Source organism: Heptranchias perlo, chromosome 26 (assembly GCF_035084215.1).
Source record: "Heptranchias perlo isolate sHepPer1 chromosome 26, sHepPer1.hap1, whole genome shotgun sequence".
In the NCBI taxonomy this organism is placed as follows: domain Eukaryota; kingdom Metazoa; phylum Chordata; class Chondrichthyes; order Hexanchiformes; family Hexanchidae; genus Heptranchias; species Heptranchias perlo.
This window is the reverse complement of record NC_090350.1, coordinates 25,086,942-25,110,165: the sequence shown is the minus strand read 5'-3', so window position 1 is coordinate 25,110,165 and position 23,224 is coordinate 25,086,942. Positions and strand designations below refer to the sequence as shown.

The window sequence follows — 23,224 nt, the reverse complement described above, 5'->3', positions numbered from 1 at the left end:
AGGCAGATACGCTAGCACTGGCCTTACAAGGCTTCACACATGTCCTCCAAACTGTCGTCCAGCTGGGTTGTAGGAGTGATGTGTGCCTGGCCCAGGAGAGGGATGATAGGGAAAGGGGACATGGAAGTGTGGACGCCACTCAAAGCGCTCCCACGTCTCACCCGTTGCCCCCCTCTCAACTAGTACCTGCAATGCTGCCTCTTCTCCAGGTGGTCGAGTCTGCCCCTGCACAGGTGCAGGTGGAGCAGTCTTTGGAGGGGCCCTCACGGGCACCGAAACCCAGAGGGCGTAGGCTCAAAGCATCTAATCGGTCAGGGCATGAACAAGAGCAACCTGCCACTACCTCTGCTGCAGGGGAAGCGCCACGTAGGAGTAGTTGTAAGCATAAGGCAAAGGTTTTGTGAGCACAAGGAGGATGCACAAGGGTGTTTGATGGTTTGTCATGTTTTTTATTTATATTTGATTTTTGTTAATGGCACATTAAATATTATCACCACTACTGCCACGTCTTGGCTATTCTTGACTGGCTTGTGTAATAAGTCCCTTTCATGAGGTTCACCATGAACACCCACACTTGATGCCACCCACTGGGTCATCCTACAGTGGGAGTATGTGTAGTTACACGACTGTTTTGTGCGGGTGCCTGTGGCGCAGCACTGTGTTGTGGAGCTCCACGTGGCGAAGGTGGATGGCGTGCCTGGCGAGGCTGGTGATGTTGCTCATCCTCGGAAGAAGTGGTGAATGCAGCTGTGGCGCCCCCCCATCCTGATGGTGAGTTTGAGGGGGTCTACGACGTAAATAAATGTGTTTGCACAGCAGAGTTTTGGGTATAAATTAATAATTTTGAGTGGAAAGACAAAGATGTTGCAGCCAAAACTTTGTCTGAAGTGACAGAGTGCCCTGCTGCAATAAATGAGGTATTACCCCCAACCGTCAAATAATCCTTTACATCTCCCACTGGCTGCTGGCTGAAACACGTTTGCTCCAACAGGGAGTGTTTCCCACAGCACGGGAAACACACTGAGGATCCTTCAAAATTGCACCCCTGCCAAAATCTCCAGTCAATGAGGTCTGTCAAGTACCTCAACTACCTAAATAATTATTTAAATTATCATCCCGCTGGCTTGAATTGCCGGTGGGAGTCCCGCATGCGGGAGCTGCGCGCGCACCCAAACGCATCATTGGGGGACCCGGAAGTGAGCGGGTTGGAGCCGGGCTCCGAACCCACTCCGGGATTCCGCCATTTTCGGAGCCCCCCTACCCCCGCTCGGCCATCCGAAAATTGGCCCCTCTAAGTTCAAATTCATGGAGTGAGACTTGAACCCACAACATTTAGATTTAGATGCAAGTTACCACTGAGCCAAGCTGATACATATATGGAGCTGATGTTTAGTGGACTCGTTTTGTATTGAAAACGTAGTCACTAAATCTCAAAACAGCTAAATGCACATATTGGGTATCAAAATAGCATTGCACAGTGGGATATATAGTTTCATTTATCGAATTAACACTACGCCATGGTGTATATAGTATCAACTAATTTGTGTGTGAAGGCAGTTTTAAAATTTATTGTGAACAAACTGCATGAAAGGCAGGTTACAGAACAGGTGCCCACCATTCAACACATTCAACAATTTTGCAATAATAAAATCTGTTTCGATTCTGTTAAAATAAAGTAACTTAATCCTTTAATCTGTTACTTTGAATGTAAACAATGAACATTCTCTTCATAACTTCAGGTAAAATTCTAATGCTTTTAAGATCTGGTTTGTTATGACAAAAATTGTTACACCTTATGAACAAGTTAGACATTTATTTAAATTAATAATTTGACAGTTTTCCCCTATATTTTTGAGGTTCTCTCTCCTCACTTTCGAAGAGGGGCATACGAACTGCCCTTTAGGGCTCTACTGCACATACCAAGAGCCTCTTCTGATGGCTCGATGATCAGGAAAACTCTATAATCAATCATATTGGTCTGCTTATACCAGGCTGCTCTAATTTAAAAATGCATTTACACAAAACAATAAATAAAAAAAACTATTCAATTCAGAGTAGTCTGCTCAAGTATCATCTACAAGATTATACGGTATCTGCTTTAATTTCCTTTGGCTGTAACTTCTCCACCAGTTTCCTTCATTACCACAACACACAATCTACTCTCACAAAAGTGAACAAAAAATTACAAAGTATTTAGCAATTGTATAACTGCAGAAATAATGTACCCAGCAACCTCAACATTGAAAAGTTAAAACTTGAAAGCAAAATAATGTCAGCATTTCCATGAAATACAGATACTATATTGTCTTTTAAACTAAACAGTCAGGTTTGTGAAGCCTGCGGATATAAATGGTTTTAACACAATTTCCTTTGTTTTAACATGAAATATTTTAATTGCAGGGGTTCAGGTGATCCTTCGTCCAAAATGCCCAGATTCTAACTGTAAATAAATCTATTTAAACAAAGGGCAGTATATCTGATTTGGGCAACTACAGGTCTATTAGCCTAACATCAATAACAAGTAAAATAATACAATTTATTCCAAGGGATAGGTTGGAGGAGTATCTGTACAGCAACAACTTAACAAGAACAGCCAGCATGGATTTAGAAGGGAAAGATTCTGCCTGACAAATATATTCATTTCTTTGAGGTCATTTCAGATAAAGTAGGTATTTGAACTCCTTTGATATAGTTTACCTACATTTTCAGAAAGCTTTTAGAAAAATTCCACATAAAGATTTCCAATTAAAAGTTACATTAATGTATGGAACTGGATAAGAATGTGGTTAAAAAATAGGAAACTAAGATCATGAAAGACGTAATGTCAGACTGGAGTCCCACCAGATTCAGTGCTTGGGCTCCTGTTGTTTCAAATCTATTTAAATGACCCCAGTATCAAAACCAACCATAATCTTGTCAAATTTGCTGACAAAGCAAAAATGAGAACATTAAAAGCACTGAAAGATTTGCGTGAGTGTTTACATCAGTCACACGTATGGGCAGAGAAAAGGCAAATTAAATTTAACACTGATAAATGTAAAGTATTGCACATAGTCAAACATTGTAGATCACAGGTATATATGAATGGAACTAAGCTCGCACAGAGAAACTTAGAATGGAACCTAGGAGTAATAGTTGATATGTCACTTTCAATGTGCAGATAATGTGATGAAGCAATTAAAAAGAAGTTAATCAAATCAGAACAATCGAATACTTTGGAAGTGATGTGTCTACTATTATGCTTGGGTTCCTTTTTAAGTTTCTCTGTGCTAACAATTCCATTCATGTATGCCTGTGAAGAACTTTTTTTTTACTCAGAATGATCAATATTTGGAATAATTTACCAAGCAAGCCAACAGAGGCAAAATCATTGGATTGTTGAAAATACAGTTCGATGTTATATTGAGAGTTAGAGTACTAAAAGGATGAGCTTTGATGGGCTGCAAATGGCTTTTCTGGTGCCTGATCTTCCTTATGTTCTGTATTCTAATCCAGTGAGAAAAATCATTTATTTCCACTACTTAAAGAAAACCGTTAGAAGTTTTTTTTGACATATGAAGTCAACAAAATGTAGAGTTTTCTTTTAAAGGGGGTGTGATCCCAAGCATTTGTCAGAAAATCAACATCATTGACGTAACTGGTTTCTCTCCGACATTTCTGCAGTCTGGTAAAGTAAAGTGCAGCCCAGAAAGTTTGGTGAAATCGGAGATAAGGTTCCATGGAGAGTGGGTAAAGATGGCAGGTTTAACAATGCATTTCTTTCACACTTCTGCGGCTCAAATATTTCAGATTCATGGTCTGTAAAAGTACGCTTCTGTCCTAGTGCCATTTGTTCTGTTAATATTTCCTTTCCAACGGGATATTCGATGAAATAGAAACCAGCGATGTTGGTCTGCTCCCAGCGATGTTGGTCTGTGCAAGTAGGTTCGAGGGCTGTTTTGACGATTTTGGTGCCAGTTCTCTTTTCAATCTGTTTTGTCTACAGAAATACATCAATTGTTAGTGTTGTAACATTGGTGTAATATTTCTATCTAAACTAGTCATTGTTTTGTGTTTGTAAGAATGTAAAAATGTATGAAAGGATGATTATAGTCCATTCATACATTTTTACATTCTAACAAACACAATGGTCTACGCTGACCATGTGACATCATCACATGATATTAACCACAAACACACAGATTGTTTTTTGCTCCTACTTCATATTATTTTAAAATTATTTGTCCCTGCCTCCTCATCAAGTTTTCCCTAACTTTGTATCATTTTAAAATGCTTTTTCTTTCTCCCTGCCTATTCCCACTTCTCTCCATCTCCAGCTTTCATCTCACGACCTATTCCCTCTCCTGGGGCCCTGCCTCAGTCCTATCTCAGTCTGGGCCTCTGGCCCATTTTTTTCCACCTCCAAATTGATTACTTTTTTCACCTCTCTCCCAGCCGACATCTTGCTTGCTTTTCAGAAGAATTGGTTATATATGAAATATTCTGAAACAGATATTTAATAAACTGATAATGGTTCTCCCCTGGTGTTGCACAAGGACACTATAGGACCCAGAGTCCCGTATCTGATGGTTACCATGGTCCCAATACAGCCGAAACCAATATATCATGACACAAAGTTAAAAATATTGCACATTGCTGACACTGAAAGGTACAAATATAATATTTGTAATACTATTTACCACTTTAAAAAAATCAATTTAAGATACAAGTAACTATTCTTCCCCATCCAAAACTTCTTATTCTGTTATTTACATTGAAAAAATTCCTTCTACTTCCCACATAGTGAATTTGCAGTATTTGCTTAAGATGCAAGTGCTTTGTTTATTCTTCCCTCCTCCATCTACAAAATCTTTAGTTATTTACATGATTCTCAAAAAAAAAATCTTGCCCTTACTTCCCAGGGTGCATTTGTCATCCTTGTTGAAGCTTTAACTGTTACAGTGTTGAACAGGGGAGCTTTTCCCACTGTTACGTCTGCAATGGCCAGGCATCTTCATTTTGAATTTTCTGTTTTGTTGCCACTTATATCTCATCATTGCTATTTGTATATTTTCTGCCTGGTTGTCTTGTGACTTGGATTGTTGTGGTGCACTTTTGGTGTTGTAATTTCACAGGGGTACGGTGTAAACTATAATTTATCAATAGGATCTGGAACTCCATGGAACCCAAGGTCCAGATTAAATTTTCAACTCTGGAACTGAGGCAGAATTCAGGACTAGGCCCAGACTCAGGGATAAGGGAAGACCTGAGCAGGGAAAGCCTCTTGTAGGCATTTCTAACATGATTTATTTTATAGATAGCTTTAGTGATTCCATTCAGAATTGTGTAATTTCTATTTTACAAAATTGTGCTCTTCAAGGCGAAGGATGTAAATGCTAGGGAATTAATCCTTCCCATTTCAGGCATCAAGTATTAACATCAAGCTCAGGTCAGGAATATCACAGTCAAATGCAGAGTAAAGTGTCCTCTATTTGTCTTCAACAAGTCCTCAGCCTTAATCTCAGAAGAGCACCCCTACTGCACCAGTGTGATCTTTTCCCAAGCCAGCCATCCCATGGCCTCTCTGAGTGAGCTTGACAATTACTTTTGTGCCATTAGCCCTTGTCCAGCAGGATTGGATCGAGACTCCCCAAACTTATTTCACATGTGACCCTTACAGGCAGTAGAAACAGAAGACTTTCATCCCATCACTCTAGGCTGGATTTGAACCTAGGCTCCAGAACAATGGCTAACCCACTGCACCATCCAGTAATTTTGTGTGCGCATGTTATGCCATAATATTATTTTAGTTGTATGTACTGGCCTGAGAGAGGAAGGAAAATGGCTGCCACAAGCAGGTTGAAAAAATTGTTTTGAGTGATTTGATTGGTCCGTTTTGTGGCAGTTGCTTTAAAAAAAATTAAAGCATTTGATTGATTGGATTTGTGGGTTCCTTGTTTGTGATTGGTAGATTTTCCTACCTGTTTAAACTTGAGCAAATCATCATGGTTTCCTTAACAGATAATGATTACTTACGCCGATGAGGGGAACTACAGAGAGACACTTTGCACATCTGGCACCTAAGTGAGAATTTTACTTTGCATGTGTGATAGTTTGTTGTGACTGACAATTTTTACATTCGTGGCTTCTAACTGGATGAAAGGATGGATCGATTGCTATTACAAACAATAATTCTCCGTTTCTTCATTACCTGTTGCAGTACTTTAAAATAACCACTACCAGGGTGAATATGATTATTATTCCAATTACAATGACAGCTACAATAGCACCAGAACCTGGAACACAAAGGAGAATTCGGTTAATGTGCAGCTCGCATTCCCACCAACATAGTAACTATATCTTCAAAGGTTGTTTATATCAAATCATTCTGCCTGTGGTCCCAGGTTTGATTCTTGGTCTGTGCTGAGTTAATTGACCTTAAACAGGGGATGCGGTAGAGGGACTTAAATTGGCCTCAGCACCCCTGGACTGGAAATCAGTCAGAGTTCCCATTCCTGAACCAGTGACCCTTCCTGGAAACTGGACAATTGCACATCAGATGAAAATACGGTGGTGTACCTGTGATGCTCCAAAGGAGGACATCATCACAACACTCACTGAATAAACTCATTCATGAAGAATGACCACTTGGTGAAGTAGTACTGCACCTCAGCGTGAAACATTCAGGAAAAGAGGGAGAAAATCAGGAAAAAACAAAGTGAAAAGAATCTGAATATTACACTTTCCAACTAGTCTGGGGTGAGGGGAAGGTACCTTCTCATTTTGTGGAACAATAAATCAAAGCAGCTTGTGATTACTAGTGTATATAATCCCTTCAATCCTTCACGGTTTCTTTCGCTGGTCTCTTGCTGCCTCTGATCTTCGTGTCCTGTTGCAATTCTTTCCAATCCAAATGACAAGATTCTCTTTCATATTAAAGGTGTACTTTTATTCCTTACTAGGATTTAGCTGCTTGGAATTCAGTGGCAATTCTTGGTGAATGAAAAGTTCATTTATTCAAATAAAAACAGCCTTATACACTAAAAAGGGGATTAGTAGAAGCAACTGGCAGTTAAACAGGTTCCACTGCATCTATTGTCCCTCTTGGATATTATTTTTATGCTTTCTCTCACCCTCCCCCAGCTGGCTCAAAGTTTCTCTTGTGCTCTCCTGAAGGTGCTGAGATTTAGGTGCTGACTCATGCTGGGATATAAGTCCATGGTTGCCATCGGCCCTCCAATACCTCGCCTAAGTGACCATTCTTCATAGGTGAGTCTAGACAGTGAGCACTGGCAGACTATTTGACTGAATTAACACACAAATTCCAGCAGGAATCCCTTGAGAGCAAGAAGGATACATTGACCTTGAAGGGGGTGCTGTGCAGATTCACCAGAATGATGCCAGGGCTCAAAGGGTTAAATTATGAGAACAGGTTGCACAGACTAGGCTTGTAGTCCCTTGATTATAGAAAATTAAGGGGTGATCAAATTGAAGTGTTTAAGATGATTAAATGATTTAATAGGGTGGATCCTGAGAAACTACTTCTACTGTTGAGGGAGTCCAGAACAAGGAGGCACAACCTTAAAAATTAGAGCTAGGCCATTCAGGGGTGAAGTCAGGAAGGACTTCTTCACGTAAAAGGTAGTGGAAATCTGGAACTCTCTCCCCCAAAAGGCTGTTGAGGCTAGGTCAATTGAAAATTTCAAAAATTAGATCGATACATTTTTGTTAGGTAAGGGTATTAAGGGATATGGAACCAAGGCGGATAAATGGAGTTGAGATACAGATCAGCCATGATCTAACTGAATGACAGAACAGGCTTGAGGGGCTGAATGGCCGACTCCTGTTTCTATGTCCCTAGTGCCCTCTTTGGTTGAGATGAGATCACTCAGCATGGGATAGAATCTGGAACAGTTCTGGTCTGCTTGGCTCAGTTCCACACTGGCAGTGCACTGAGCCACGGGGAAGCTTCCCCCCCACCCCCACCCCCCCCCCCCCCCCGCCGGCCGATATTAAATTAATATGCAACTCAAGTCACAAATTATTCCATAAAGATAAACATGAAAGCTCTTTGGTTAACAGCCTGCATTATACCTTAGTTTACAATAGGAAAACAAAATTACAAGCTGCAGGAAGCATGCTTACTCTGGTACAGGATTTCTTCAGGAGATTTTGTAGTCGTGTTGAAATATCCTGCTGTTGTAGTATTAGCTGCCATGCTGAGGGCTACTGTCAAGAGAAAAATAATCAAGTATTAGAGAAGAAGCCTATTTTCCAAACACAAACACAATCAAGATAGAATGAATGGGTGCCAAGTACGAGACTGCCATTTTATCAGAGGGTTCAGATGACATTATTGGGTGCAAGAATAAAACGGTTCATAGAAATCATGTGCTCCCCAATGATAAGATCACTCTCCCTCTGCTTTTGGTCAGTTTCTGTAATCTGTAAACAATAGGGACAGGCTCCATATTGAGCCCTGCATCGGACAACCCTTACCAGGCTAGTTCAGATCTATAGGAAAAGATGCAAAACTGGTCCAATTGTAACAATCTTGGGTTTGGATCACTTTGGATGGAAAACAAATGACAGAGCAAATATCAAAAACACCCGTCTGCATATGTGCATTAGAATTATCCACCAATGTCAACTTGCCCCACTGCAAAACACATGGCTACATCCCACAACTGGAGCCCCAACAAAAGTACTGTTAAAAAATAATTCCTAGTGGTCTAGTTGGGTCAGGTATTTTGATCTAAATCCTGGCCATCTGTGTGCAGTGTGTGCATCTATTTTGCTTGTTGGTCCAAATGAAATGATGCATCATTTACCTTGGTGATTATGCTGCTTGCCTGCTACAAAGGGTTAGGCATCTCACCAACATGTACCTGACCAATAATTCCACACTCCAAACATATCCAGGCATGCACAAATTCGAATTTGGGGCAGGATTAATACCAGTGGCAGTTTGGAAATGCTAAACTACAAGCAGGATATGGCATCTCTGTCCATATTGGTTTCATCCTGTTACATTGCTAGTAAACTGAATAATACAATACATCATTTGTTGTAATAAGAAATACCTTTACTAGTACAGGGATCTTAAAGAAACATTGTGAGAACTCTCAGCTGGCTCAATTCGTGGAACATCCTGCTCCTAAAACACCTTCTTACATCCAAATGTTGGCCCTGCAACAGTTAGCACTGCAGCAGATATAATATCTGATTCAGCGGGATGGAAATAAGGCAGTTTCTATAATGGGCGAACAATCTCCTGCAGCAAATTCCCAGACTTTGTGGCCTTAAAGGGACAGGCCACCCGCAACACAGGCTCCCTCTCTGCAGTGGAATAATACATTAAGCATTACATGATAAAACACTCTGGTCACCATAAAGCAGCATATCTCCTGACCGACTAATACTAAAGGACATCTGATTTCTACTTATAAAGAAAGTTGCGTCTACCTCAAATATTATTGATCACATCAAACTTGCTGTGTCAAACTTGAGGCATCACACTTTCGTATATGTAAATGTCTTGTAGCCGATTGATTCAAAATGTTGTATTCATACACAGCAACAAATAATAACTGAACAGGAAGAAAACATTCAAATCAACAAGCAGAAAGCAGGAATAAAAACTGCCAATCATGAAGTTCAAAATCTACAATCAAAAACAGGCAATCAGCAGCGGCTACCAATAAAAAAGGAAATGACAGAATCAAATCACTAATTATTTTTGACAAGCCTTTTGGTTGATCTTAGTTTCTCCACTTAAAGCACTTACAACTAGGAATAAGATTTGTAACATTATAAATACATTTCAAATTACAAAAACAAGTAAACTTATCCATACCACAGCATTTTCTGTATCATTATTTTCCATTAGAGACCTGCGCCTGTATGAGAAGCTTGAACCTTGAGTTCATGCAAGTTCCCACTCCCATCAACATCAGCTGCAGATATTCAAACTGGCAAGCTACAACTCTTACCATGCACCTAAGCATACAATGTCTCGAAATGTCTATGATTGCCAGAGTTACTGCTTGCAAATCCTCTGATGGAAAATTAGAGAGCAAAAGCCCCCAGGAAAATATTTTTTTTAAGAGCAACTGGAATTTGTTTATTTTTATATATAAAACATCAGAACAAGTTAGAGCATGAACTCTTCAACTTTTTCTAAGGTGACTTTGAAATCAAAAATGTGTATAAATACTAACTGATGTCCTTCAACCACAGTCAGCCAGTACAGTAAAAGCTGAACACAGATAAAGCTAAGGAGAAAAGTAGAGAGTTTAGAAATGGTTTGGAATATGCCTTTCTGTTTTACAGCAAAAATGTATTACAGCAGCTGCATTTTTCTGAGATTAAAACAGTAGTAGTAGCAAGTTCTGGAATGATTGTATTTTTCATCAAGTTTAGAGGGAGGTTTTCAATAAAAGTCCTGAATTTAAATGTTTGTTTAAGTTTATAATGGTAGTTTTAAGTACTTTTGCAGAAATGGCTGGTAAGGAAAGAAAGCTCGATTGATAAGAACATAAGAAATAGGAGCAGGAGTAGGCCATACAGCCCCTCGAGCCTGCTCCGCCATTCAATAAGATCATGGCAGATCTTCGGACCTCAACTCCACTTTCCCGCTCGATCCCACATCCCTTGATTCCCCTAGAGTCCAAAAATCTATCTATCTCAGCCTTGAACATATTTAACGGCTCAGCATCCACAGCCCTCTGGGGTAGAGAATTCCAAAAATTCACAACTCTCTGCGTGAAGAAATTCTTCCTCATCTCAGTCTTAAATGGCCGACCCCTTATCCTGAGACTATGCCCCCTAGTTCTAGACTCTCCAGCCAGGAGAAACATCTTTCAGCATCTACCCTGTCAAGCCCCTTCGGAATCTTGTATGTTTCAATGAGATCACCTCTCATTCTTCTAAACTCCAGAGAGTATAGGCCCATTCTACTCAACCTCTCCTCACAGGACAACCCTCTCATCCCCAGGAATCAATCTAGTGAACCTTTGTTGCACCGCCACTAAGGCAAGTATATCCTTCTTTAGATAAAGGAGACCAAAACTGTACACAGTACTCCAGGTGAAGTCTCATCAATGCCCTGTACAATTGGAGTAAGATTTCCTTACTCTTGTACTCCAACCCCTTAACAATAAAGGCCAACGTGCCATTTGCCTTCCTAACTGCTTGATGTACCTGCATGTTAACTTTTTGTGTTTCTTGTACGAGAACACCCAAGTCTCTCTGAACACCAACATTTAATAGTTTCTCACCATTTAAAAAACATTCTGTTTTTTGGTTTCTGTTTCTGTTTATTATTTTTTGGCCTTAACTATAAAAACTCACATCCTAAATAGATGAACAATATTACATGCAGAGTTTAATATGTTTGTGTGGGGGGATACATTTATTAATTTACCTGCAGTGGTAATAAAAATGCTGATTACCTGTTTTTTCAATTTTTTTCCATAAGAAAGAAAAAACATTTACTTCACTGTCTCAAGGGAGATTTCTCACAATTTCTTTCAGTTGATATCTGCCGCTCCTCAGTATCCCCTCTTGCAAAATCCCCTCTGAAATACTGAGCAATACCACAAGAGATCTATATGTACACTAAAACTGAGAGAGTGAGAAAGAGAGCACGAGACAGCAAGAGAGCGAGAGAGCTTATAAAGTGAACGCAATGATATAATTACATCACAGATCAATACTGCTGTTTACTTGCTAGTTATAAACAGGGGTTAAAGTAATTTATCAGTCATTTCACACGGAAAACACATCCTTTAAAAAATAAATAAAAGTATATCAAAAGTTGGAGAAAAATTTAGAAAATTGCATGTATACAAAAAGCAGTTCATTCAATTTTAGAGTGGAAAACATATCTCTTTCACATATACTCTTATTAATATTTATTTTGTCAGTACTTGGACTGGATGAATTCGGGAAAGGTTATAAACCTTTATATACGATGTACAAGGGTTCTAAACAAGCATTGTGTCACCAAACCTTTCAGAACATTTTAACCAGCAAGCACTACAGTAATGAGTAACTAGCTAGTCACTGCGCCAGACCACATGTATATGATCCAGGACACACCTTTGATTTAATTGTGCCAGATCATGTTCCGACACAGTTCTGGTCATAAAACAAAAACACTGATTTACTTTGTGATGCTGAAATCTGTATCAGGTTTTAAAAGCCTCATGTTTGTGGGCTGAGTGCCCAATCACCCAGGAAACAGAACTGTGGCCTCAAGGCTGTGCAAGTTCAGCACATGTAACACCTTCATTAAAAATGAAGCAGTTTAGTCCTGAGGAGATTTTATGTCAGAAAATCATTGCTTCACACTCCCAACCATTTTTCTCTTACCAAGACTTTCATGGGGAAAAAAAATCGTTTTCCCTTTATTTTTGTCCTCTTTTTTTTTCCCCTCTTCTCCCAATGATTGCTTCTCAAGTTGGGAGCTTTGGTTGCATGGGCACAAGGAGCCCTTCGCAACCATGCCTAAGCGACCTTTCTTCACAAGTGAGCCCAGACAGTGAGCACTGTAGGCTATTCAACATAACAGGCATCACAAACGGGTTCAATCAAATAACCAGACACTGCTTCCCCCATTATTCAGGTATCTAATCCCAGCCAGCAGTTCAGTTGCTATTCACTGCATTCTCTTCAATGCTAGAATATCACTATGGTTACCAGAATTGTATACAGTACTCTAGGTGGGGCTGGACAATTGATTAGCTTAGCTTTACTGCTTCCTTTCCAGTGAGGGAAGATAATAAAAAAATTCCAAATAACATTGCCAGAAATATAAGGTGGGAAAGAGTCAATTCTGTCTCATGGAACTTACTATTAAATTGAAAGCCTTGCACTAACAACTTTGGGCACTTTTTTTTGGCTATTGGAAAAAATAAATCACTCTTCAAGGTCAGGCCTGCCAAATCATCTTCAATTTGTGAGGGACCGACTCAAATTTTGCTTTTGTACATAACCAGTTTCTTAGGTTATTTACAAGAACTCATCACTATTTCCTTGTATTGCCTTTTGATCCTATTTATTTATTTCACCAACTATGCTTCAAACAATAACTTAAACACAGGACAGCCATGAAAAAGGCTTACGATGTAAAAAAAATGAAAACTGGTGTCATACAGTTTCAACCAAAATCTGGCTGCTGTGGTTGAACCCGTAGCATTTAAAAGGTACAGAGTGGGGCCAAACAGCCCTCTTATTCCTTAATGGTCTCTGTTGGGTTTGGCCAAGGCCATATTTATCTTGCCATTCTCCTCCTCAAGATCCACAATAAGGCAGGAGTTGGACAAAGGGGACTACTGCAATCCTCCAGCACACCACTACTACAGAATTACCACCGCCCAGCTATTACATGCCTAAAGGGCACCATAGTTTTAACTTACATCTAATGAGTTGCATGGGTGTGCTCTATTTCTGAGTATTGGAGTGGGGAAGTGAGATGGGAGTTGGGAATTCTACAAAATTGCCCTCTGGCATCTGTGTGTTCCCTTCACACAGAGTATATAAAGTGTAACACTAATAAGAAAATGTCAATTGAGAGAAGGTTGTTTGGTTTATTAGCCCACCCCTTCCAACAGTTTATAATCTGCACCATCACTGACTCTCCATAATCCAAAGACGGTGGTGAACAGCCACAGGGAAAACTGGCATGGAGATGAAATTTCCACCCAACCACTGAAGGTAATCGAGCAAGGCTCCAGGATATCGACTTAACATTAACATTACAATCTATATTGCTCAACCATGATGAGTCACATTCAACAGAAAGCATTCCAGACCCAGCAAGACAGGAACTACGTGCCATAAAGTTTTTGATCATATTACAATCTTCAATCGTCATCTGATCCAAATAATTATTGTTTCACCTCTGGAACTGGATTCAAATCCAGCCCAAACTGTTAGGATGAAAAAATTTTTTTTTCTCTCTCTGTTGGGTGGAAAAATAATTGGCTCAGCTAAATAGATAAACAAGTGAGTAAAAAAGGTCTTGGTTCCTTTGTGATTTGAGGCAGATGAAAAGTTCCCAGCATAGTCAGCATCAAAAAATAATAGCAACAAATGTCCGAGTAAAGGATAAATGTGTAATACAATTTGATTTTGGCTCTCCATTTCCATACTGATCTTGGAGCAATAAATCAGGCTGCTGCCAGTCCACCAACGCCATTATTTTTAAGTGCAAGTGGCAGCAACGTGAAAACTGGCTTAAATGCAGGGAAATTGCAATCGCCATTGATTTTAATGGGGGCGGAGTTATGATAAATACCTTCTAACTGTTTTCGGCGAGGGTAACAGAGCAGCAACACAGAAGTCCCTGGAAATATGGAGTAGCATAATTAATGACGCCAGTCACTTACTCCCCAACTCAAATAATTTCCTCTTTCTTTTGCGCCATTCGAGGGACCCTACGGCCCAAGTCCCCAGGAAAATCTGGGCCAATAACCAGGGGGCATAAACCCAAGATTAGTATGGGAAGCAAAAGTGGGAAAGTTAGAATGAGTTCTTTCAAGCAAATGGTTGTTAGGAAAATGGAATACAAGTGACTGCTGAAACTGAGTCAATCACAATATTTAAGAAGGAGCTAGATAAACATTTTAAGATGAAAGATATTAAAGGGTACAGGGAAAGAGCATTACCATAGATACTTTTGATGGGAGCCTACCACAACATCGGGATGATGGACCGAAGGGCCTCATTCTGTGCTAAAGTTTTTATGACTCTTTTTAATTCATGTAGCTGCAGCTATTAAAACATCAATTTTTCATCACTCAGGTGGATAGGTCATAATGACAGCAAATTATGTCCCTGAGCATGTCGGTGATTCTTTTTTCCTTTGTAGTCTTTCCAAAGAATATGTAAAAACAGATCACATTTCACTCTCTGATATTTTGTTGACGTAAACTCATGTTTCTTCAGGGAATTTTTACATATTGTGCGCACCGGAGGAATGAATATCAATCAATTTAGGTTGTCATTTTTCTAATTTTTAGCTTTTAAAAAAATATTTTCCCCTTCCCCCTCCCACTGTGTTTATGCAGCAGGCACCATCTGTATTGAAAGAGTATAAGTGTCACCTGTTGTCTAACTTGCTACTCTGCAGCATACTGGAGCAGTCGTTCATTTTGTTTGTATTTTTGATTTGATAAAACTGCTGTTCTTTTGGTAGAGGGGAACTTCTGGAGTGACTTTGCCCCTTTTTAGCAGGTCTTATCCATGTATCCTTTGGACCTGATCTTACAGATTTCTCAAGAAACAATCTGCAGAGGCTGCCAGAGCTGATCAGAACAATTTTGGTGAAGAGTCTAATTTTTGTAGTTGTTAAATTGTACTTGCTTTTAAGTTGAATGATCTTCCCAATCAGAAGCTAAGACAGCTTATTCAGCTAACAAACCTATATAAATGGAACAGTATGAACCCTGGACTCGTTCCAGGGTAAATCTCAGCACAGCAGCAGAGGTTACAATCTGGAACACATCCAAATCCATGGCTCTATAATAAACACACCTGAGAGTCTGCTGCAAGATTAGCAACGTGCTTTTGGGCACTGCAATAAGTCAATGTGATTTCACTGTGCAGTTCACGTTTCCTGACATTCCAATACCTCATGAATTTATGTACTTGCTTAGACCAGCGTTTGTACCCAATTGGGCTCGATCCCAACTGGAAGTCCAGCAAAGTATACGTGGTGCCTGCCTGACATCATGAGCGCAGACCCCATTGTAATTTCTGGGGTCAACCTCATTAAAAGCTCCAGGCTTTAGAAACACCTGTGACCAGGACCCTACCTGATGGGATGGGGGAAATAATGCACTGCTGCAGGATTTATAGGCTTTCAGCAGCCTAAAGAGCCAGGCATTATAATTTGTTACACCCAAACAAGCTCTCTTGCTAAAATTGTCAGTGAGGCCAGCTGTGGAAGTTACTGCTGCAGGAGGTCAGGCAGAACAATGGGAAAATGCCATACTGGCCTGGCAACATTGGAGGTGCATGGCATCCCAAAGGAAAGCTGTCAGGGACAGTGGAAAGAGATGGCCAGGGCAGAGTGCCAACTGCAATACCCCACACATGGCCACTCAACACTGAAAAGAATATAATTACCTTGTCATTTAAGGCAAGGCAAAAGGAGCTTGGCATTCCTCCCAAGAGTTCACTTTTTAATCAACTTAGATATTCTGATTGATATTGTTTTAAAGATGTGGAGGTTGTTTTCATTTTGTAGCATGAATACGAGCTTTATGAGTAGTTGGGTACAGAGAAGGGTTTGTAGATGATGGCATGGCTGCGGAGGGAAGCGGAATGATGTACTATTTTTGCACTAACCAGATCTGGTAGTCAAAAGGAGCATGATTTTTACCCCGAGCCAGAAAGTGGGCGGGGGGGTCAAATTGCAGACGGGAAACCTGGCAGTACGAGTTTCCCGAATGTCCTTACGATTTTGACGTAAGGACGTCATCTTTTTTTTTGTCGGTTTGCCGTCCGACTGTCCGGCCTGATTGACAGGCTGGTCTCAGACGGATAGGAGAGCAGCCAGGGAGAGGACGTGTTCAAGTAAGTCTTTGTATGGATGGGGGAGGCATGGGGCACGGGTTGGCACGGGGGTCGTCAGTCATGGAGGGAGGGATTGTGGGTCAGTCACGGGGGCTTGTCAGGATCGGAGGTCATCGCAGGGGTCCACGATCGTTGGGGGGTGGGGGAACGGCGATCAGGTTCGGGGGTCTGTGATTGGGGTCGACAATTGGGGATTGGGTCGTGGGTTCGCGATCATTTCGGGGGGGTCCGCGACCGTTGGGGCGAGGTTGGTGGGGGTGGGGGGTGCTGCAGGTAGGCTTGTTGGGCCTGGAGGAAGCACTCCTGCTCCTCTGGGCCCACAAGCTGTGCCAGAAAGGCACCTACCTGTTTGTCTCGGGCCTTTTCGCCTCCATTCACGAGGCTTGAAAGAGAAGGCCCGGGAATCCCAGCCCCTGGGGTTGAAATTGGAAGCTTTGGGAAAACGGAGGCCCAAAGCCTCCTCGAGAGGTTTTAAGGCCCGACCCGCCTCCTGGGACCGCGTTGGTCACCCGCCCCTTGTCCCACCAAGGTGAAAACTGGAAATGGGTGGGTTGGGGGTGGGTTGGGATGGGTTTGAATTGGTTGCAATTTTGAATGATCCCCATCCCCAACCCACCCGTTTTTCACTGTTAACATCGTGCCCAAGGTCTTCTGCGTGAATATCACTGACAGCTGGCAACAAGCTGTCATTTGCACCCTCTTAATATAATTACTGCTTGTCTTGCTGCCAATGGCCTCCATGGTGAGGTGCCTTAATAAGTCAATCCTTGAGACTGTTTTGCAAAACACACCCAGATTGATTGAGGCACCTAAAGCAAACCCATCAACATGTAAATGGTGTGCTCAATTATGACTGGTGCATAAATGGACCTCATTATATGGGTATTTAGCTCATGAACCAGGTTACTCCACATTATCAGCCATGGATGTAGGAGGTAACCTTCGTCTCCCAAAAGCTACCCAGAGATGTCTTCCTAGGTCAAAGAATTCTGGCACAGCAGATTGCCTTAAAATGAAGGCATCATGGCAACTCACATGGAATCGTGCATTCACATGCACGATGCAGTTCTACTGGTTCCAAATGCTTTGCTGTTGATGTTGGTGGCTGCATTGAGCAAGGGAGCATATAGGGTGCAATCTATGACCCATTGGACCTTTGGGCATTCTGCCACTCTGTAATATTGCTGTGCCCTTTCTTGCTGTCACCGATTGTCCATGGGGAAGAAGATGAAGTTACAAGCTCTAACAAACAATGCCCTATACCTTGCTTAATGAATCTGTGCACAGCTGATGTTAGTGATGTCCTTATTGGCAGCCTGCAGTGACCCCCTTAGTATAAAAATTCCGGGCGTTTATGACCTTTACAGCTACTGGCAATGCTGTGGCTGTGGTGGAATTGGACTGTAGGTCTCGTTGCAGCATGTGGCACAACTCATTGATGGTGTAGTCTCCATAGCACTGGTCCTGGGACAACTTCAGAAGTGTCTTTGCCTGTATATTCTAGTGTAAAGGGTACTGGTTGCCTTGCACCGCCAATGTTGCCTGGCCAGCATGGCATCTCCCCATTGTTCTTGCTCTTCTTCCAGAGACCAAGGATGCATGAGAATGCCAAATGTGAAATCTACTGTGCCCTAGTTTTGGGGGGGGGGGGAAGAGGGGAGAAATGGCAGCAAATTCACAAAAACAGGTGGGGAAATCGGTGACAGCAAAAATGACAAAACATAAGCACGAAATTGAGTCAGAAATAAGAATTCTAAAAATCCGATAAAATAGTTACTGGGTTCTTTAAACTAATTTCCATCTTTTCTACAGTGCCTAGCAACCCTTAGCACCCATTTGATATACAGTCATAAAATGGGCAGTCCCATTGGAAAATCTATGCACAAGTGACTCCAAAAGGCTGGGGGGGAGGTACCTCATGAAGATTAACTTTCCTAGCAAAATTACACAAAGCCACATAGACTAGATCAAAAGGGGAAGAGAGGTGAAACCAGGGCAGCGTTAATCCTGCCTCAAGCAGTACATTTTTGTGCCAGTAAAGTACTGAGGGGCTCAAACTACTTTGGCTGGCGTGGAGTAGAGTGATGGGATTTACTTTCACATGAATGCAGAACATAAAACTCGTTCACAGATGTTTGTGGCAATAGGTTATACCATGCATAAGTAACACTATAATTTAATTCATCAAAAAGTAATTTGGGAGTGACCAATCCCAGCCCACTGCTGACGAAAACATCTTTGAAGCAGTTGCATAAATTCAAGTGTATTCAGGAAATGCAGGTGCTAAACTTCCTCTATTTCAGCTCTCGCAGTGGTTTTGTGTGTCAATGTACTGCATGGGATTGCACTGAGCCCTGTTTGCCTGAAAAGTTCCAAGTTCAATTCCATGCTGAGTTAGCTCATCTTAGTCAAGGCAATAATAGAGACTATAATTAGAGAGGAGGAGTGGGGAGAAATCAGCCAAGATTCCCACACTTGACTACTTCTTTGGTCATGAAGCCCTTTGGCATGTTATAAGTTCATGAAATGCACTATATAAAAGTTCTTTCTTTATTGAGTGACAATTGCTGGAAAGTTTAAAAACATTTTTTTATTATTAATTCTCAGAATATGGGCATCACTGGCAAGGCTGGCATTTATTGTCCATCCCTAGTTACCCTGAGAAGGTGGTGGCGAGCATTCTTCTTCAACCACTGCAGTGTAGCGGTTTGATAAAACTGAGTGGCTTGCAAGGCCACTTCAGAGGACAGTTAAGAATCAATCTGATTGGCGTGGGACTGGAGTCAAATGCAGGCCAGATCTGGTACGGATGGCTGGTTTCCTTCCCTAAATGACATTAGTGAACCAGTGTATTTTTTCGACAATCCTACAGCTTGATCCTTACTTTTACTTTCAGATTTTCTTAACTGAATCCAAGTTCTGAAACTGCCAAGGTGGGATTTGAACCCACGCTCTCTGAATTATTAGTCCAGGCCTCTGGATTACTAGCCCACTATGCTATGGTACCTCTCTAGAATGCAGGAGGTCTAAGGGGTAATTTTCTGACTCTATGCTTCCAGCAGGCAGCACATATTGGAAATTAATAATTTTCCAACCATTAATTTACCTCTGCAACCTTCTTCAGTGCTTTAAGCCCTCCATTCTTTCAACTTTGGCCTCCTTTCCATTGTCCCCTCCCTTTCTTCCATCATCAGTAGCAGAACCTTCAACAGTCTTGGTTGGACAATCTGGAACTCTCTCCCTAAATCCTGCTTCCTTCTTACCTCACTTCCCACCTTCAAAACTGATTTCTTCAAGCATACCTTATTACCTCCGTTACTTCTTCTCTTACCATTGCTTGGGGACTGCTTTTACTGCAGTTTTGTTGCTGTTTTACTGCTTGGAATGTTCATCACATTAAAGGCATTATATAAATGCAAGTTGTTTTTTGTTCCAATATTTATTTTTTCCCACTTTTTCCTCCTTTCTTTTTGATTTGATACGCTCCCTATAATGATATTGTACAACCATTTATCAATGCAACTTCACTTCACTTTAGTAACTGTCTTGTTTTGTTCATGCTCTTGGGGATGGCATTGGGAGCTGTGAGCACCTTCCTGGAAGTAAGCCACCAATGATAAATACAGAACAGGCTGTCCAAACTAAGAATGTATATGGTAGGAAAAAACAATTTAAACTACGGTAGTATAATTTGGGCACATCAGTAAATGTTATTGTTTTACATCACTTCAAATATATAATTTACAGGCGTTCCCTTAACAATCAGTATCTGGTAATGTAGGTAACTAGTTTGCTCCAGAAACTGTAGGGGGCAATTTTAACTGCCAGCAGATTTCTGGTGGGAACCCATGGGTTTCAGTAAGATTGCCAAACACCCACGGCAGTATGAGGTCGCAGCGGCTTTAGTTGCTGGGCCTCATTAACATGCCACCCGCTGACTTCCCACTAAGAACAGGTGTTGGAAATTTAGGGAGCTCTTGGCTGCCCACTGACATTGAGGTAAGTGTAGGGACCAAGATTCCGGGGAGCCTCGTGGCAGGGAAGATTGGGGGGAGGGAGAGGAGGGAGCGTGGAAGGGTCCAGGACAGGGAGGTCTCCTGCTCCTCCTGCTTCCAGAAAGGAAACAAAAAGATGACTTTGAATGGCTTCTTCTGCTTCTGATCCAGTTCTGACTTGACTTCACCTGGTCGGAACGCTGCAGTGGCTTCCCTGCTCAGGTCGGACTTAAAATCGCAGTCGGAGTCAGATGACATCATCAGATCCCCGATCTGCATACTTAAAGAAGGACCCCGCCAGCTTTAGGCATGTGCCTTTGCCACCTGCTCGGAAGAGCAGGTTAAAATTGAAGACGGCAGGTATAAAGCAGGAAATTAGATGTGCGTGTCACAAGGGTAATACAGTAATCATGGGTGACTTTAGTCTACATATAGATTGGGCAAAGCAAATTAGCACTAATACTGTGGAGGACGAATTCCTGGAATGTATACAAGATAGCTTTCTGGATCAGTATGTTGAGGAACCAACTGGGAACAGGCTACTTTAGATCTAGTATTGTGCAACGAGAAAGGATTAATTAATAATCTTGTTGTAAAGGAGTCCTTAGGGAAGAGTGACCATAATATGATAGAATTCTTCATTAAGTTTGAAAGTGATGTAGTTCAGTCTGAAACTAGGGTCTTAAATCTAAACAAAGGAAACTACGAAGGTATGAGGCGCAAGTCGGTCTGGTTGATTGGGGAACTACATTATAAAGCTATGACGGTAGACAGGCAATGGCTAGCATTTAAAGAATTAAAACATAATTTGCAACAAATATGTATTCCTTTAAGGCACAAAAACCCAACAGGAAAAGTGGTCCAACCGTGGCTAAAAAAAGAAATTAAAGATGGCATTAAATCAAAGGAAGAGGCATATAAAGTTGCCAGAAAAAGCAGTAAGCCTGAGAATTGGGAGCATTTTAGAATTCAGCAAAAGAGGACCAAGAAATTAATAAAGAAAGGGAAAATAGAATATGAGAGTAAGCTAGCAAGAAACATAAAACCAGACTGTAAAAGTATCTATAGGTATGTAAAAAGGAGAAGATTGGCAAAGGCAAATGTGGGTCTCTTACAGACAGACGGGAGAATTTATAATGGGGAATAAGGAAACGGCAGAGAAATTAAACAAATACTTTGCATCTGTCTTCACGGAAGAAGACACAAAAAACCTCCCAGAAATACTAAAGAACCAAGGGTCTGGCGAAAATGAGAACTGAAAGAAATTAGTAATAGTAAAAAAATAGTATGAGAGAAATTAATAGGACTGAAAGTCGATAAATCCCAAGGATCTGATGATCTACATCCCAGGGTTTTGAGAGAGGTGGCTATGAATATAGTGGATCCATTGGTTGTCATCTTCCAAAATTCTAGAGACTCTGAAAAGGTTCCTGCAGATTGGAGGGCAGCAAATGTAACCCCATTATTTAAGAAAGGAGGAAGAGAGAAAACAGGGAATTACAGACCTGTTAGCCTGACATCAGTAGTAGGGAAAATGCTAGAATCTATTATAAAGGATATGATAACAGGACACTTTGAAAATAATAATCGGATTTGGCAGAGTCAATATGGATTTATGAAAGGGAAATTATGTTTGACAAACCTATTGGAGTTCTTTGAGGATGTAACTAGCAGAATAGATAAGGGGGAACCAGTAGATGTGGTGTATTTGGATTTTCAGAAGGTTTTCGATAAGGTCCCACACAGAAGGTTGGTGAACAAAGTTAGAGCACATGGAATTGGGGGTAATATACTGGCATGGATTAAGAATTGGTTAACAGACAGAAAACAGAGAGTAGGAATAAACAGGTCTTTTTCAGGATGGCAGGGTGTGACTAGTGCAGTCCCACAGGGATCGGTGCTTGGGCCCCAGCTATTCACAATCTATATCAATGATTTGGATGAGGGGGCCATAATACTTCCAAAACTAGGTGGGGGAATGTGAGTTGTGAGGAGGATGCAAAGAGGCTTCAAGGGGATATAGACAGGCTAAGTGAGTGTGCAAGAACATGGCAGATGGAATATAATGTGGAAAAACGTGGTTATCCACTTTGGAAGGAACAACAGAAGTGCAGAGTATTTTTTAAAATGATAAGATATTGGGAAATGTTGATGTTCAAAGGGACCTGGGTGTTCTTGTACATGAGTCACTGAAAACTAACATGCAGGTGCAGCAAGCAATTAGGAAGGCAAATGGTATGTTGGCCTTTATTACAAGAGGATTTGAGTACAGGAGTAAAGATGTCTTACTACAGTTATGTAGGGCCTTGGTGAGACCGCACCTGGAGTATTTTGTACAATTTTGGTCTCCTTTTCCAAGAAAGGATATACTTGCTATAGGGGGAGTGCAACGAAGGTTCACCAGACTGATTCCTGGGATGGCGGGATTGTCGCATGAGGAGAGATTGCGTAGGCTAGGCCTGTATTCTCTAGATTAGAAGAATGAGAGGTGATCTCATTGAAACATACAAAATTTCTCGGGCTCGACAGGGTAGATGCAGGGAGGATGTTTCTCCTGGCTAGGAGTCCAGAATCAGGGGTCACAGTCTCAGAATAAGGGGTAGGCCATTTAGGACTGAGTTGAGGAGAAATTTCTTCACTCAGAGGGTGGTGAATCTTTGGAATTC

At 41.3% G+C, this 23,224-nt stretch overlaps 1 protein-coding gene across 1 annotated transcript in view; it reads right to left on the bottom strand.

Moving 5' to 3' along the window:
* Nucleotides 1-1,592: 1,592 nt before the first annotated feature.
* Nucleotides 1,593-23,224, bottom strand: part of ncmap (non-compact myelin associated protein) — a 51,053-nt gene continuing 29,421 nt past the window's right edge. The window contains exons 2-4 of the mRNA XM_068007011.1: nucleotides 8,125-8,208; nucleotides 6,191-6,275; nucleotides 1,593-3,979 (exon numbers count right to left, since the gene is read on the bottom strand). Of these exons, the coding sequence (XP_067863112.1) occupies nucleotides 3,838-3,979; nucleotides 6,191-6,275; nucleotides 8,125-8,197 (300 nt within the window). The 5' untranslated portion in view covers nucleotides 8,198-8,208 and the 3' untranslated portion in view covers nucleotides 1,593-3,837. The remainder of the gene's footprint in view (nucleotides 3,980-6,190; nucleotides 6,276-8,124; nucleotides 8,209-23,224) is intronic.